The sequence below is a fragment of the Phasianus colchicus genome, chromosome 7 (genome assembly GCF_987193195.1).
Source record: "Phasianus colchicus chromosome 7, bPhaCol1.hap1.1, whole genome shotgun sequence".
In the NCBI taxonomy this organism is placed as follows: domain Eukaryota; kingdom Metazoa; phylum Chordata; class Aves; order Galliformes; family Phasianidae; genus Phasianus; species Phasianus colchicus.
In genome coordinates, this window is record NC_143442.1 from 11,615,629 (window position 1) to 11,633,872 (window position 18,244).

The following is an 18,244-nucleotide window of genomic DNA, read 5'->3' on the forward strand; positions in this document are numbered from 1 at the left end:
TGGCCGGGCCGAGGGCGCCCCCGCGGGGCCGCGCCGGGAAGCGGCGGGGCGGGGGGCAGCGGGGCGGGCGGGGGGAGGCAGCGCGGGGCCGTCGTCTCCGCCGCGGAGCCCAGCGCTGGCTTTGCAGAGGGCAGGAGCGCGTTTTCAAGGAGCAGCCGCTGTTTTAAGAAGGAAAATAAAACTTGGGCCGTGTGTGCGTGTGCGCTGCACGGGCTGCTGTCAGTTGTCACTAATAGTAGCCACCCGGGGCATAAAGAGGGTCAGTGAGGGATCAGCTAAAGGCAGAATTGCTATCCGCGCACCACCGCCGATCTTTTCTCTGTCTCTGTGGAGAGACAAACAGCGCTGTGGAGCACCATCGCATCGCAATCTCAGTCTGATCACAGTGATATTAAGGGCAGTGTAACGCACCTACACTGCATAAGGGGCTCAGAATTAATGCCTGCATTTCGTGCCTCCTGCTAACAGGTTGTGAATGGAAAACCCAGAATGTAAAAAAAGAAATAATGCTAAAAATCCAATCAATCAGACATCCTGTAAGCTAATAAGAGCACGTGAAGGCGGCAGGCTTAGTGCTTCACAGTAATTAATTTGACAGCAAAGAGCTAACAAGAAAACAACAGCAGAGCAACGGTGAGTGGTGCGTAGAGGTCACTGTCACACGAAAGCTGAGGGTAAACATGGCCATTTTGGCCCATCCCTGCTGCTGCTGCTTTGCCTTTTTTTCCTCCTCTTTCAGCAAACTACGGGCATTTTGCATATTCAGACTTGGGGAAGATGCATCTTCTCCATCAGCTGCCAACAAATGAACGCACTGATTAACCTCTCCTTATTGACAGTGCGCCCAGGGTTTGCTCTGAGGCTCTCTCCCAAGCAATGAAGGCAGCAGGGTTGGCTCTGTGCTTCGCTCAGAGAGCACAGCTTGGTGATGGAGCCATAGCACTCTGTTCATTTTCAGCTCTCCTCAGCTCTCAGTTCTATCCCCTGGCCACAGACCTGTTGCTGGGACACTGCAGCTGAAGGAGCAGCACGGAGGTGGTAGCTTCCCCCCGCCACCCCCCACCTCCCCCTGTCCTCTGTTTGCTCTGAGCTCATCTGCGTTCACACGCACCTCTCTAACCGGCTGCTCACCATCTGACTCAGGGTCACGCGTCTCCATGAGTTAAATGCAGGGGAAGCCGGGAAGGGAAGGGCCGGGATGTGTGCTGGGTGGGCAGCGCCACGCAGCCGGGATGCTGCTGTGCGAGGTGCAGCACTGAGGGCATTTCCTGCAGAAATGTCCAAGTCTCCTGGCTGAAGTCTGATTCTCATTAAAGCTGCTGGTGTAATGAGATGGGGATGCATGCCGTGTCTCATCCTGTGCAAAGCGGTGTGCTCCAACACATCGCACTGCTACAGTTCTTCCCACAGCCCTTTGCTATCTTCCCAAGGCAGACAGTGCAGATGCTGCTCTGGGGGCAGGTCTGCATCCCCCGGACCAGAAGGATGTGCTGAAGCAGAGACGTGGCTGTGGCATGGGGCTGCTCCCCCCAGGCTGTATCTTTACAATGCCATCAGTGGGGCTATAACAATTTGCACGGCCAAGGCTCTGGCCCCCACTATGATTGCTCCAGCACCTTTTGTGCTCTTAAACCAGCAGCAATATCTGTTAGGTAACCTTCCTAATCCCTCCGAGGAAGGATTTTCTTTACCGATGGCTGAACTGCCTAAAGCTTCTCATATATAAGAGGCCTGGTTTGCACTATGAACACTTCCCCTTTGATACCAGCAGACACAAGTTCTACTACCACAGGCATCTTATTCTGCAAGCATTTCCCCAAAATAACATAGGCTATACTGGCAAAAGCACTTTTTCTGCTCTTATAGCTGCATCTACATGGGGGAGGTTGGGCGTAGTGGAGCGCAATCTGTTTGAAATGGCACTTCAGAAGAGCACTGCTCTCCTGCAGGAATTCAAGGGTAGACCTTGGATCATGCACTGCTGCCCCACGTGTGGAAGAGCTCTGTGCAGGGTGACCACTGTCATCGTGCTTTAACTGCAGGGAGATGTGGTTACAGATGTGTGAGGGCAGCGCTCCGTGTGAGATTTCTATTCATGCCCTTCTTTTGCTTCGTAAGAAAGTGATTCTTCACTACCCATAAACAAGTCAGGGAATCATTAAGGTTGGAAAGGACCACTAAGATCACCCAGTCCAACCATCAGCCCGTCCCCACCATGCTCACTACCCACATCCCTCAATGCCACATCTACACAGTTCTTGAACACCTCCGGGGATGGTGACTGACCCCAGTACTGACCCCTGGGGAGCACCAGTAGTGACCAGTCACCAGCTGGATTTAACCCCAATCACCAAATGCTTTTAAAACAACTGCAAAAAAACACTGGAAGTTTCAGAAGCACCTTAGATTTGTGGAAGGAGAAGTCCTATTGGAAGTCAAATAGGTAAATGTCATTCTGAAAGGATCGGGATGTTTTCTGAATTGGCAAAGGCAGGCCCAACTCATGAGAAAAAAAAAACAGCAAGAGGTTCCCTGGCTTCCCTGCACTCCTTTAAGAACAAAAGTGTCTGGAAGAGCACCCAGCACAGCCCAGCCCAGGTGTCAGGCAAGAAGGGGACATGGAGGCCAGAGAGAGGACAGGACTCCAGGGGCCCCGACAGCCCCAGCCCATCCCACTGCTGGGCCCCATTACCTGTGGGACGCAGGGCAGCGTCTCGGCCTCTTCTCCACCCCTCGTGAAGGTTTGGATCCACACTGCTGCCCCAGGACACAAAATGCAGATCCTTGTCCTAGAGCACAAGGCAGCGCCCTCCAGCCAAACGGTGGCTTCGGTGTCCAAAGAAGGACCAAACACCATCAGGTGGATATCCCTTATGGCATTCAGATTGTATCCACAGCTTTAGGATGGCCCAAGAGCACTCCTGTTTTCCTCACGCGCTTTGTCCTCAGCAGCCCAAAGCTGTACTCTTATAGCCAAGCAGTGACTTCCTCTGAAGTTGCTTGTATTGACCTAAATAGGTTGGGGCGGGTGAGGACACACAGACGAGATGAAAAAGCCATGCTGGTTGCCCAACAAAGAAGTGTCTGCTTTGTGGTGAGCGCTTTTAACATATAAGCACTTTTAACATATTGTTAAAGAACACGATTTTCATGTTTAAGTTCACACCAAAAGCCTTGCAAAGGAGCGAAGACAGAGAAAATAAAATCTGCATTTAAGTGGTAAACAAAACAGTTAAAACTTCTCATAATGCGAGCACTGCACACCGAGGCAATGCATTTCAAAGGCAACCGGTGTATTTCATCCGTGCACCCAGCTGTGGTACGTGGAGCAGATGAGGGACGTGAGTACCCAGAAAGAGCTGTGCTAACATCGGCTGTCCTGACAAAAGCAGGGAGCAGGGGTGGGATGGAGAGGCTTCGCACTGGTTTTAAATAGAGTTCAGAAGCAAAAGATGCCTGGCTCTTTGCAGTGCTGTGGGAGATGGGGTACAGCAGCTCAGCTGCCTGGTGGACCATTGGTGGCACTTGGCAAGAACCAAGCACAATTTGAAGGAAGCCAGAAGCCCTGCACTCAGGCTGATTTCCTTCTCCGCGCCCCATTTTCACAAGCCCTACACTGAAGATAATAGCATTCAACCTTTGTAAGTAGCTGTAAAACCAAGCAGTGTACAAGACTTCACCTTTCAGAGTGATGTTCACTGCATGGCCATGGTGCTATCTGTTAAAAGTCATTTTCAATCTATTCACGCTTGCGAGAGTTTGCTTTCTGTGTGCTTTTTGCTGCACCAAACCCAAACACACCCATACAGTGTGGCTATCCAGTGAGCATGGTGGGGATGGGCTGCTGGTTGGACTATGTGATCTTGGTGGTCTTTTCCAACATTCATGATTCTATGATTCTCTAACATTTGCTTTCATGGTGCTGAGAGGCGGGGCTTAGGGATGGAGCTCAGGTCAGGCTGATGGTTGACTTGATCATCCAGAAGGTCTTCTCCAACCTACACATTTCTGTGATTCTTCTAGAACGCCTTGGAATTAAAGACCATGGCTCAGGCTGTCGCTCTCAGACCACTGAGATGTTCCTCAAAGATGTTGTAAGAACACGGGAGCTTTCCAACCCCACCATTCACAAGCAGGTTTTGTTCTGCTGCCTCCCTTACCCCTCTCTCTTCAGTAATGCACTTCTCCACAGCCTTTTGCCATTTCTGAGCAACATTTATTGCTGTGGTTTCGGTCCTGACTGCAACGCTATTAAGAATAAATCACAGTATGTTGAAATATTACTGTGAAATACACTATACAAGGGTAAGATGACAAAGTGCTGCTCTGAAGACTGCAAGAACAGAAGCACATGGATCACATTAAGCAGAAACTGGCCTGCAAGAGACACGGATACTGAGACATCAGGGGGGGTGCAAAGAAGCAACAGGAAGGTGTCTTGTTTTAGGGTTTTTTCTGCTTAAAAGATGAGAGAGAGGGCCTAGGGGAGGGGAACGCATGAAAAAGAAAAGGATGAGCCTTTCTTTTTTTTCTTTTTTTTTTTTTTTGGCTACTCCAGGTGGGGTTTTCCTCTGTTTAAATGCTGAAGGACAGAAAGATTTTAAATTAAAATCTTAATAAATATAGCCCTGAGGCTAGTAACATTATTACAACCAAGATGATTACAGCAACCAAGCCACAAAAGAAATATATATATATTTATTTATTTGAAGCATAATAAGCCTCAATATTTAGTTGGGAGAAAGCTAGGCAGCTGACTTCCAAACTAGAGAACTCTGCGTTCTGCTGCGCTGAAAGGATAAACCAACACCATACATACTTTGCAGGGCTTGGTTTCACTCCTGTGCAGGATAGCATTATTACTGCCTCTATTTAAATACATACATATATCTATATAAAATGTAATGTATATATATGAATTATATGAATCACAATTGCTCAGATCACGTGCATGAGGGTTGGCAAGAGAGAGGCCCAAGTTTGCAATCTGTAATAGGAGATATGGAGATCATTCAGTACCATCCCTGTGAAAGAGCTTCCCAGGCCCTCCAGCTTGTTCTGGTGAACAAGGCGTGTTCTCCTTGAGATAGGTCTCCTCTCGGCCGATTCTAGGCTGACAGCAAGGTTCCACAGTTTGTTTGCGTGATGGTTTTTTGTTTGTTTTAATTACACAAATATTTTAATAAAGGATATGGGATGCAAAGGAAAGGATACAAGCTGATAAAGATGATTAAATCATAGAGCAACTGTGGAGCGGGTCATGAAGTGTTATAATCCCCAACTCCCCTCTGCTTTCTGCCTCAATGTGTTAATGCATCACACTTTAGTACAGTGACACTTTCAGCCCTAGGTGGAAATTCACACATGATGAAGAGGTGGAGGAGGATTTCCAGATGGTCAGACCTCAGGGAGTGCGAAAAGGTGGGGGGAGAAAGGGAGAAACTGCTGAAAGAAATCGGACTTTGGTCACATCAGTAATTTCCAGCTGAAAATGGAATATTAAACAAAAAAAAAACCAACACAACCAATGATCCCACACCAGAGCCAGATGCGCTCAGGTTTGGATGTTGTGCATAACAGTTCGTCACCCACTGCTGATCGTGAAAGATCCCCTGAAACCACTGGCTTGTTTGCGGGTAACGGTGAAAGGTATGAGCTTCATTTCCTAGGCTAGGTCTCAATGAGGGTACCACAGCATCCCAGCATGGACCCAATTAGTCATTTCATTCTCCCCAGCTTCTCTTTACTAGAGACAAGTGGTACTCGCTCTGAGTCACACAACCCCCCTCAGTAGAGTGACATTCCGCTGCTGCTTGTCCTCCAGGGCCCTCTCCTGCAGGCCCGCAGCTCCAGGAGCAGCAGAGGACACTGAGACAGCAAATGCAAGGCATGCAGCTTGTGGGTCACAGTGACAGCCCAGAACAGGCCCTGCTCTCCTTTGGGAGAGCATAAGGCAGCAGCTGCCGTCACACAGCTGGACTGCTCGAGGAAGACCTCATTTACTGCAGCCTTTTGGGGGAAATGGGAAAGCAGTCATGGGGCATAGTTCAGGGTCTGCACCTCCTGCATAAGAGATGCTAGCATTAAGTGAGGAATTAGCACTGGGTGGTACCCTGCACAGCCACAGCATCTTCCAGTTGTCAGGGGAGTCACTTATGGTCACTAACGTATGTTTGCCAAAATAAAAGAGGTCTCCTTAAAACGGCATAAAAAGGAAACAGGAGGTAGGACAGCTCCAATCCTATTTTTAAAGGCTCTCCTTCACATCTGAGGTGTTCCTGAATCAGAGCACTTCCTCTACCACAAACTGGATGCTGAAGATGCCAGCGGCATGCAGCCGTGATGGCAAGCACTATTTTATTCAATAGCACCAGCATGAACACATCTCCTGGATGGTAACAAATTAAATGGACTGAAGACTGGTGAATGACTTGGACAAATGTCACAAGAAATGAGGTGGCTGTATACTGTTTGCACATTGGGGAAGTGTTTGTTGAATGTCCACTCCCTGACACTCCCAGTAGAAACCACATTGTGCACACAGGTCAGGAACACAGAAGAGAAAACAGAAGTGCTTTGCCTGCATTCAACACCTGTAAAATCTGTGCTCTTAAATAAGAGGAGTATTCAGTATTAGTTAATTGAATTTATAGGTCAAAATCGAGAGATTTTACAGCAAAAGATGAAGGAACATCAAGCACGTAGTGTAGTGGTGATTCCCATGAGGATATATCTGGGATGTTGAGGTGTCTGTTCAATGCTTCAGCAGCAGACCTGCAGCCTCTGAGTCTCAGAAGCCCAGGATGGATGCTGCAGGTTTTAAGCATCTTGTCATGACTGAATGAGCAGAGCTCTGACTCTTTTCCCTGATGGACTCAACACAGCAGGTGCTTTCAGCCTGCCTACCTTCCAGATCAGGTGTTCAAAATCACAGCAGTAAATATAATTTTTTCTTCCTTTTTTTTTTTTTCCTAGAAGAGCTCAAGGTGGGTGGAGAGTACAGCAGCAGGCTATTTTTGATCATACCTTCATTTAGCCAGGAGTCCAACATTTCACGGAGAGGGGAGGTTTGATCCCCCTCCTCTGCCTGACAGGAGTCCAGGAAGGAGCAGGCCATGAGGTAGTATGGAGACAGGGGTACTCAGAAGCCCCTGGGTCTGTGCAGACACCAAGGGCACACAATGTCACCAGCAGTGCTCCAGGCAGGCTGCTCCAAGAGGCACAAGGCCAGGACTCAGGCTTTGCAGCCCACCAGCCAAAACATCTGACAGTACCTCATCCTCAGAGGAGGGAAGCAGGCTGCTCCCTGGTGAGCACACTGCTGGAAGAGATGTACTGACTCTCCCTGGGAGCGAGGAATGGAGCCATGTGAAATCCCGTGCTTGACCCTCACCTCTTGAGCGAGGAGCGTAGTATACGCAGAACATGGCAGTGCTGCCAACCACCCTGCTTTTCCCTGACAAGAATGGGTCCATGCTCTGTTCCTGGAGGAAAGCCAGGAGCTGAAATTGTGATGCCCAAGGGATGCTCAGCCCTCCAGCAAGGCAGGTTTAAGAGGCTGCATTCCCCAGCACCTGCTGCAGCAGCAAGGCTGCCTTAGTGGGTACCATGGCTGCCATTTTGAGGGGGTGCATGGCACAGTCAGCTCCACCACAAAAGGTAGAGATTTGGCATTTGTGGTGGCTGTTGAGAATAGGCATTGCAGTACAAGCAAGCTCCCAAGTCCATTAAGTTTGCCTCTTTAACACTGCAAGACAGTGTGCTCCCTCTCACCAAACCATCACTGCAGTTGCCATGCTAGCAGCCCCCAAAACAAGAGTAGGTAGAACTGCCCCAGAGTCCAAATTACTGCATGACACACACAACATGCAGACTGCTTTGAGCATTACAGCAGACTAGGAATCACCTGCTCAAGGACTACATGGTAGTAGCTGGTGGTCTTCCCCATCTCTAACAGGGCACCAATCTGCTGGATTATTACTGTGGGCAAACTGCTCCCACCATTACATAGATAAGTTATAAGGCTGAATTTGTTCTGTTTTACAGTAGCTATTAAAATAAACAGACGTAAGGCTGGAATGCAGAGTGTACATTCAACTATGTATTAAGGATTGACAGTAAACAAGTGATTGATAGTTTACGGAAATCATTCTTGCAGCAAAAATAGAATAGCTGAATAGAAGAATCAGTGGGTAGAAGCAGAGAGTTTGCTTGTAGTGGGATGGCAGCTATGAACCAACATAGAACAAGGAAGGAATAAGCAGGTTCTTATCTTTTCTGCTCTTTGAAAGGGTAAGAAGGGTTTCTATACCAGCTACAGTCCCAGAGCAAAGCTGCCACCTCCTTCAGGCCTCCAGCTCAGGCCTCTCAGGCACCTGACAGCTCTGAATTGCTGTAGCAACAGTAGAATATTCCTTAAAGAAGTGCCTCAACTTCTGGGGAAAAGCCACTGCTCAGATTTAATCCTCACAGCCAAACCTGGAAAAAACAAAATGAAGCAGAGGCCAATTGGTGACCAATTGCAAGTTACATGCTTTGGATTCTCACAAGTACCAAGGTTGAAAGCCATCCACCTACCACCAGTACACTAAACCACATCTCTTCATACAACCTCATGCAGCCCAAGGAGGCAGTGTGAAGAACAGGACAACCTGGTGCACAAAGACAACTCTATCGAATTTCTAAGTTCAAGATAGATCCTCACAGATATGTTTAACACAGGGTCCTAGCCAGACTTCCTAAACAAAACAAAAAAAACAGTAAAGCATGCATCCCTTCATCACAGACCCACTTTTCAAATGCTCCAAGCCTATTTAATACCTTGCACTTCACTGGATTTGTCTCATGTTAAAAACTATTCCCTCTGGAGCGTATTTCCCTTTTTCTTTCCAAAAAAGAACAAAAGATAAGTTTTAACTTGGTGTTGATGCAATATTCACCCCACCCAGAACAGTGTAACCAACTTTGAAAGCTCATGTAAAAAACATGAAGAGTAATTTTTTACTTAGCTCTTGTTATGAACAATTCAGAGATAAGAAACAAGGCAAGACACGTCTCAGCTGCAAGTGTGAACATGATCTCAACACTGCAACATTTTCCTTGCCCAGCTAGAGATGGGTTGGCAGCATGAGGTAAATGAAGGTAGGTTACAGGTGACAAGAAGGTAAAAAGCCTGTTATTGAGCTAGGTGTAAGCAGTCCTGAAGCTTCATTAGGGCCAGGGAACTCAACCCTGGACATTGCACCTGCTTGATTGCTCTCTGAAAATTAACATTAAACAAATGCTGTAAAGTTGAAGCTAAGTTGAAGATTCAGATGCATCTCTCCCTGCTCTGACTAGGCAGTGGCTGGGAAGAGGTGTCATGGACACATAACAAATCTCTTCCTTTAGCAGGGAAGCAAATCCCTATTCACCACCAGTTTCCCCAAAGTGCAGAGGGCACATCATCCGCTGTCCTCCAACCACAGCTGCAGAAGATGAGGGAACTGCAGAACATTAAGAGGTGCATTTGAGCACTGACCTATTTTTGTTCATCTGCCATGGGAGAGACATGTGGAAACATTGTGGTTTGATGCGTTTGATTAAAAATATGCTAATGAATAAAGAAAATTAAGTGCATCCCTTGGGCTCCTGGCATGCTGCCAAGGCAGGCACTAGGACCACCAACGGGGGGTCCCTTATGCTTCACCTTTTGCAAGCCTTCAGCCTCCAAGTGCAAAGGATGAAGACCCAGCAGAAACAGGGCTTAAAGTTGAGCGTTGTGAGTCCTGCCTCCAGTCCTCCCCAAATGCCACAATATTTGGAAGATTTATGCCCCAGGTGCTGGAATCAGCAAGCATAAGAACATCTTTGTTTGCATTAAAAAAAAAATACTTCTACCATCACTGCTTGCAGAAAGCAAGCTTGCAGACATGAAGCAAGTGCACTCAAAAGGCTTGGAAACAAAAGACCATGAAAGAGAACTCCAAGTTCATTTTCTAAAGCACCTCATTATTTTTAAACCAAGTATAGTTTTGGAGGCCTGACTTATGGTTTTCAGACTCCTGAGGCAAAGCTGCAAGTGTGGCCTTCATTCCCACACAGGAGCAGCTCTGCCTGCATTCCTCTCTCCATGCTGCTCAGGGGAGAGGAAAACTACAAAACCAAACTCAACCAGTCACAGTGTTACCCTCTTTTCCACAAGCATTTGCTGTGCTACCCTCACTCACATGGATTTACTCAAAGTATCCCATAAGAACACTGTAATCTGGCTGCAGGAACTGGCAGATCACCTGCTCTGCTACTGCTCCTCAGGTAGGAAACAGTTCTGAAGTCTGAGGTGTCTGGCCCTCCCAACACTGGTAATCCTTCTGTGGGTAGTTCTTCTCAAAAATCTGAGTTATTCTCCATCCTACTGGAGTCATCCATCAGAGCTGGAACTGGGCAGCTGGCAGTGCCTGGGAAACAAGTGTCCACAGTCTGGTGGCACTGTTCAGTACCTAGTTGGAGCACAGTCACCAGCAGCAAAAGAAAAGGAAAGAAGGGCTCATGTCTAGCTAAGCTACCTCAACCCAAGTAGAATCAGGAAGATTTGAAACCCTAAAAGTAAAGATTAACTTCCATGGACAAAGAATAAGCATCTCTATAAAGAAATAAAATTTGAGGCCTGGAAATGGAATAGGTTCTCCCCCACAGCCCTGCTTAGGGTGGTAGCTAGAATTGCTAGATTTAAAACCACTTACTCCACCCTGCAGGCATCTGTTCAGCAACTGAACAGGTCTCAGTTCTCATAGCTCCACCTCCCAGCAGGAAGCAAAGTTTAAGCTTCAGAATGCTTCCATTCTGCATAAGGATCCTTTTGTCACATTTACATCTGACTTAATTCATTTGTCTCAGGTTTTCTTCAACACTGCTACTCCTAGAACTTTGGCTCTTCAGTTCTAGAAGTGCTGGCTGTCTTCAGCAGTGTTGCAATGATGGTTTTCATTTAGAAGCAAGAATTTGGTTATTTTCAAGATAATTACTCCTTCCCCCAGTCCACAGTTGTTTTCCTTGTTTACATGTATAGCAGTGTAATGGCATCATTTTGTGGGAAGGGTAATCATGTTACAGAGGACTGCGAGACCACAGGTTGAGAAACACTCATCTAAACAGCAAGTTCAGTTTATTGTATGTTTTCCTTTCAAATAAAAAACAGCACGATTAAGCAGTAGGGAGTTACTTTCCTTGTCTCTCCGTGCTGCATGTACATACAAGTTTGTCCTTAAATTTGAGTATTTGGCCTATGAAGCCAGCATGCATAAAGCCTCCGATATCCTGAACACTAGACCTTAAACAAATCCTATAAATCCTGATTATATCAAAAACACGATCCTGCCTCAAAGCCAAATAACAAAGCTCACTGAAGGGAACTTTCTGTAAACTCTGAAAATTAATCAACCTTATCTGGAAGGCAACTGCAAAGCACATGGTCTCAGTCATACCTCTGTGTTTTATCTCCAGCCCCTTAGGAATTACAAGGCTTAGGGAGCTGCTGGTATCTCCCCCTTAGAACCCATTCCCACAGCAGACAGTGAGTTTGCAGTTGGGAAGGAAAACTAAGGGACATGAGAATAAGTCTTTTTATCCTGATATTCCCACCTCCAAATTGAGGCTTTATACTGAGAAGAAAGAATTACCATCTTCACTTGATGATAGACACAAAGTGTTTTGTTAAGTACTGCACAATCCTCTGGATTCTTCTTGGCATACAAATTACTACTCAGTGAGCAGAACATACTAACATTTGCAGTGCAAACAAGCTTAATGCTATAGAAATCACAAAGCTACTATCCTTTTGAGAAACTGGATATTCTGTTGCACACTAGAACACTTAGACAAGAGTTGACTCTTCACATCTGCATACAAAAGAAAAGCTTGAACTTAGAGCAAGGCCTCCTACTGTTCAAGAAAATAATAGCAAAGAAGATTCTAGTTCACAGGGATTTCTACATATAATTCAGATAGCAGATAAACAACAGCTACATGTACACTCATCTGAGCACGTAGAACAGCCCTCTCCATGGTAGAGCTGCTAACTCTGAAAGCCACAAGATGGAGCCAGCAGTTCTCAGGAAGAGGTGCCTGTGCCACTCAAGCAGGTGGAGCACTTGCACACAGAAGAAACCACACCAGTTAACTGTTCTGATTAAGACAGAGCACAGACAACTTGCCTACAGCCTTTGTGCTTACGTATGTGCAGACACTCACCAGTTTCACACTGCTTTAACTTGAGGAAGGCCACCTCCTTACAAGCACCTTGAACACCAACCTGACAGGGCTTGCTCTGGGTTTAGGGCACAGCGAGGCAGCAGCATCCTGCCTCCTATGATTCTTCATGTTACCCCTTCTCTGCTGAAAAGTATTTTAAAAATAGAGTTAATTGGAAAGGAGAGCTACATAAAACCACATCAATCCAAAACACAGGGCAAACACTACACAAGCACCACATTAGCAAGATTATGTAAACAGCTGTAATCCTTGTCCAGAAGTCAAAGGAATGTTCTACTTCCAACTTACTGAGCCATGTCAACAGAAAGTGCACCCATCAGCAGATTTACTGTAAAACCCTTTCAGCATTAAGTGGCATGACAGCACAGTGAGTCTGTCCCAGACCATCCTGTCTACGAGGCATCTCAGCTTCTCTACTTAAGTTTGTTCATTACAAACCAACACAATAGCTTCATACTCAGACTAGGTACCAACTCTTCTGCACAACACTGCTTATTTTGTTATTTGCTGATCAAGATCGATCAAGTAAGGTGAAAAAGCTGTTTAGACAGTTGATGCAAGCCATCTGATCCAGTTAGGTTGCAGAAAGGGAGCTATGGAAGTGAACAAGCCATTGCAGCAGCTGAGTTCTGAAACATACATAAGCTATTTCACACTTACGTGAGAGTCTTCAGTCACTTCTTCCTTTCCTCCTTCCTCACAGCCTGTAATACAGCCATGCTACAACTTTCATTCAAAAAGAACATTAGTTCCAGAAACTGAAAGTCAGTGGTTATTTGGTTCAAGAATTTAGGAATTATTGTAAAAACCAATAACGAACAAATGTGGTGCCTATTTTTCTTTTTATTATCAATAGTAATAAAAATCAGTTGTATTAGCATGATAATGGAGTGATCTCTTTTATAGACATTAGAAACGTTTGTGTGCATTAGAGACAAAGCTTTGAAGCTACGTAAGAAAAAAAGTTGGCAATGTACATGATCTCAAAGCAGTCTTATTAAATCTTGCCATCACAATCACTTCCTCTTTGCTAAACCTCTCTCTTGGTGTTAGAGATAACACCTTCCCCTCCCAAGAGGAACACCTGCCATTCCCATGAAGTGTGGAGACCATAGTGAAAAAAATCAGTTTTTTCTGTTGTTCTTCCTTCAATCTCCCATCTATAAAGTTAACAGGAGGTGAATATAGCAACATATGCTTATAGCAATTTAAAAGCTTCTGTCTATATAAGTTTTGCTTTAAGCGAGATGAATTGATAAACAGCATCTTCTTTTTGAAAAATTGATAGACCTGTCAGCCCCAAGCACGGGATTAACACTTTGGAAAGTTTTAAAAAAATATATATATTCATGGTGAGCATTTACTTCAACTCATTCCTCCCCCACTGCATTCTAACAGCAGCTTTATGCCTTAGACCTAAAGTATAAGCCAGATAGATTTCAACAGGAACTTTGGGAAGGTACTAAAGTTTTGCTGAAGTTTAATACCCAGTAAATGTGTGTACATCTTTCTTCACCAAGCCAAAGGTTTGCCAAGAAACTGCAGTAAATATACAGGCCAATGTTTCTAACACACTGTATGATGTCACTGTGGACGTTCTTCATGGTCTGTACTCTCATCTAAAGACAGCCTTTCTAGTCAGGAAAACTCAGCTTTCATATTCCTGAGTTCAACCTGCTTTTTGAAGTTACACTTCATAGTGACTTGCCTCTGTTTGAATGGGAGGCTTGTCTCATACATGCTTACCCATATCTGAAGACTGGAACACTTCAATACTCACAGCTACACCAAATACAAGAGATTACACACCGCAGTAAACAGTGCCCTGACTTTATGTCAAGTCATTATTCAAGAAAAACACTTGGCTGTGTGCTTGCATTTAGGCAAGCAACTCTGCATGACCTCCAGCCTCAAATATCCAGTTACTTGCCTACAGCCATTTTCAAGGAAGATTCAAGGCAGATTACACTGATGAAGTGAAAACTTAGCCTTTAATTACCTAACATGCAAAGGCTACTAGAATGTACCAGCTTCGGAGCCTTACATTTCTTCAGCTAGGCAGCAAGACTAGTAGACAGCTATACACACACAGCTCTTGCTGAAGACCTCCTTGTTCCATGTATCTGATCTGTAAATATTTGTTTAGATTAGAAGCCAAAAGATACCTTTGTTCTGTTCACAGGAAACCCCCAAATCCAAAGGAAGCATTTCTGTACCACTTCACATTCATTCCAGTCAACCCACCTCATACTGATGTCCACTGAAACACACCTGGAAGTAATTCAGGAACCCACACTGGGGCAATGCACTTTTATAAGAACATGCATTCAGGCACATCCACCATATGAGGTGGAGGCAGCAGGATTCCAGTTCAGGGGAACAGCTTCATTGATTTCCTGGTGCAAGTCAAAGCTTGTTGCCCACTGTTACAAAGCAGCCAGAGTAGCCACCCTGTTTACCATGTTTTCAGCTGTATCTGGAAAGTTAAACTGAAGCTTTTCAGAAGCACATAGGATACTGAAGAGCTGCTGAATTTAGCCTCTAGGCCTAGCACTTCTTGTAAGAGTGACAAGACCAGAACACTGAAGAAATGTGGTACCAAGCCATGAAACAGCAAACAGCTTCTTCCAAGCAAGTCCACCTCAGCACTAGGCCTTTATCTGTTGAGAAAAAGTGATCTGAATGAAACCAGCACAAAGTAAAAACACCAGTGGGAGAGTGACTGTTCTGAAGTTCATCTGTCCTATCTAATACTGTCAGGTATGCTATGATTAGAGAGGTCAAAGGTCAAAGCATGAGCTAACAGTTGAGGCACTCATTGTAAGCTTTGCTGAGTTCACTATTCACATAGCAAGGAAAGCTTATTCAGTTTTGTTACTCACATCTTACAATCCGCCTCAGAGGGGCTTGACCTAGGTAAGCTTGTAATGTGAACTCAGCCATTGTTTATCCTTTAGGTTAATTAAGGACTTAACCTTTAGGTCTCAACTAAAGCTAAACCTAAGTGAGTGGTCCGCCTCCAGAAGTGGACATTCATGTGCTGTAGATACAGCGTGCACACAAAAATGGAATCTAAGTTCAAGAGGAAGTTTTGTTAGAAGCTTTAGACAGCTTTATATGTCCCACTGGGTGTTTAGGCTTGAGACACAGGTGGTACAGTTCATGCAGTTCTATATGCCATCAGGCTCCCAGCCTCTGCCTCAAAAACTACACTCAGTTGGTTTTTTATACCAATTAATTATATTATTCAACAGGTTATTTCCAGACTTAGTGAACCATTCTTTCTGTGCACAGAACATTAACAGAGAATGAACTAAACTTGACATGAATGAAGATTACAGCACCTTTTATTTAGTACAGTTTCCCCAGTCCAATGAGTTGCCTGACAAGTTAAACTAGTTATGGAAGACAATGAGCATGATAAATCCCTGTAAAACCTCAGACCAACAGAGGCTCTGATATCTAACATTTTTTCTCCCCAAAATTCAGAGGTGGAATGCACAAGAGCAATCTAGTACATGTTAAAAATGTTTTTCATCCTCAAATTACAATACTAAGTACTGAACAGTATTTGCTACTCCTTCACCTCAAGAAACAATATTTGTTAATTTAGTGCTGCAGTGTGCTTCACTGAACAACCACATAGCATCATCTTTTCACCAACAGTGCTTTAAGCATCTGGTTAAAAAGCAAGGTACAGTCACTACTTCAAGTCTGTCTACTCCTTTGAAATAGAAGATATCCATAATTCATTGAGAGACTCCACAAACAGAAGAGACAGTTACATTCTACAACAGCAACAGAAGTTTTTTTTTTTTTGGCAACTGCACTTAGTTTAAACTGCATCAGAAAACAGTTCAGTCAGCTGACAAGACCTGCTAAGTACTGACTTCTCTTCCATTTCTAGGCTGGTTTTTGTTGCTTAAAACATGACCACCATAACTGACAGCAAAACTCAACATGCATCTCCATGTGCTAGGTTGCTATGCATCAGAAGCAGTACATATAGAATTAACAGTGAGTAACAGACATGGCAACTGCTTACCTTCATTCACTTTTTGCAAACACGACTGACTAGCCAATTTATCAGAGAGGTAGCATGTACACCTCACCTATTCCAAGACATGATTGTGATGTGAACCATCCTTACTCAGCTTTCATTTTTAGCAGGAAATGGATGCAGATGTTCCCATTTTTCCAACATATTACACATTCTCCAATATAAACAAAACTGATGAACACTGATTTTCACTGTTCCAGTACCAGGAAGGGGATGAATGACCAATGAAGAATGAGTGTAATAGCCACAATACATGGAAGAAATTCAGGATAGCACTTCTAGGAGACTGTGGCAACTACTCCTTCTGATGAAATGCTTAGGCGTCTTCTCATCCTTAAATTAGAGTTATGGGATGAGAAGACAGAACATCAGGGAATGCCAATATTTAAATATATTTTCTGTATTACCTAAATAAGTCCAAATTGAGGCTTGATTCATGAATGCCATATTGACTGAGCAGAATACGGAAGGAAGTTTGTTTCAAGTTGACTTAAGTGTCAGTTGCTATTTAAGTGGAGTGTAAGAAGGAAACCAGCAAATTTCAATCTAACAACTCAGTAACCACTAACAGAAGACAGAGACAAACTCTGACTAGTTGTCACCTAGCTTTTCTGCAGTTTGCAACATTAATAAGGGCAACAGTGAAAAACTGTTTGAACCTGAACAGCTGTGCTTGTTAAGGCCAGTAGAGGTTCAAAAAACATATTCTGAAACATTAATCCAGGAAGTTAATATGAAAGAACTCTGTATAACCAAATAAAGTGATTGTAGTTCTGAAACCTCAATAGTTTCTAGTTTTGAAAGACACTGGGAAGACAGACAATTCAGTTTAAGTAGGCATAGGTTTTGTTGGATACCAGAAATGGTTTCAAAGTTGTTTTCACATTTTGAAGGTATGATATGCAAAGCAAAAGATAAGGGAGTCAATACAGACTTCCTTTCATGAATCCAGCCCTATATCCTTAGTGGTATCTTATCCATGCCATTTGTAGATAGATATACACAGTCCCCAAGCATCACAGTAAGCAACATCTTTCTTTAAAGCTTTTCTTGTTCTTTCCACTTTTCTTGCCATTCTTGTCTTTGTTTTCAGACATTTTCTTTGCTCTGATTTCTCTCATTAAATCAAAGAATACCTAGAGGGGAAAAACAAAAAGATTACACAAGTTCTGGCACCTGAAAACAGATACAGACTACTGTATTAGGCACATAAGTGACATAGCAAAACAAGGTACCTAGCAGCAGAATCAAATCTGGACACACATCCCAGCAACAAACTCAACATTAGAATTATGGTACCTGAAGCAGTGGCAAGAAGCAAGACTATTCCATGACTCTATCATAACTTAAGTCACTCAGCAGCTCTATTTCAAGAGCTTTTTGTTGAATATTGTTCTTGCACAAGAGTAGCATTCAGAGCTCAAGATAATATTTCTGTGCTTAGCAAGCATTTCCCAGCAAATAACTCTCATTAACCAAAGTATTTAGTTTGGTCCTTCCCATGTGGTTACTAGCACATATCCTGCTGCATAATATTCTATTTTATAATTAAAAAAAGCTGCAGCATTCAGAGTGGCAGTATCAGGTACAGGAAGTCCTGTTGCACAGAAGATTCTCAGGAAGTCATTATTCTGATGCCTTCACCCAAAATCCTAGATAACTTTACCCAGATCTAGTGTTCAACTAGACATCAGATGGAATAGCTATTTCACAGAGTTTCTAGGAAAAAAAGTCAGTTTTATAAAACAACTTTGTTCTCCCTCATGTAGTTATGCTTCTTAAACAGAGAGCTATGTAGATCTGAGATACTTAGAAACAAGCCTCCTTTAAGTGGCGTGCAGCATAAGACAAGGAGTGGTGGCCTAAGATTTGAACATAAGAAGTTCCATACAAACACGCAGAAAAACATCTTTATGGTAAGGGTGACAGAGCACT

The 18,244-nt window shown here is 44.3% G+C and overlaps 1 protein-coding gene across 3 annotated transcripts in view; it reads right to left on the minus strand.

Annotated features, from left to right (window-relative positions):
• Positions 1-15,578: 15,578 nt before the first annotated feature.
• RALB (RAS like proto-oncogene B) overlaps positions 15,579-18,244 on the minus strand; it is a 39,814-nt gene continuing 37,148 nt past the window's right edge. For all 3 annotated transcript variants that reach the window (XM_031590613.2, XM_031590612.2, XM_031590614.2), the window contains exon 5: positions 15,579-17,445. In XM_031590613.2, the coding sequence (XP_031446473.1) occupies positions 17,326-17,445 (120 nt within the window). In that variant the 3' untranslated portion in view covers positions 15,579-17,325. The remainder of the gene's footprint in view (positions 17,446-18,244) is intronic.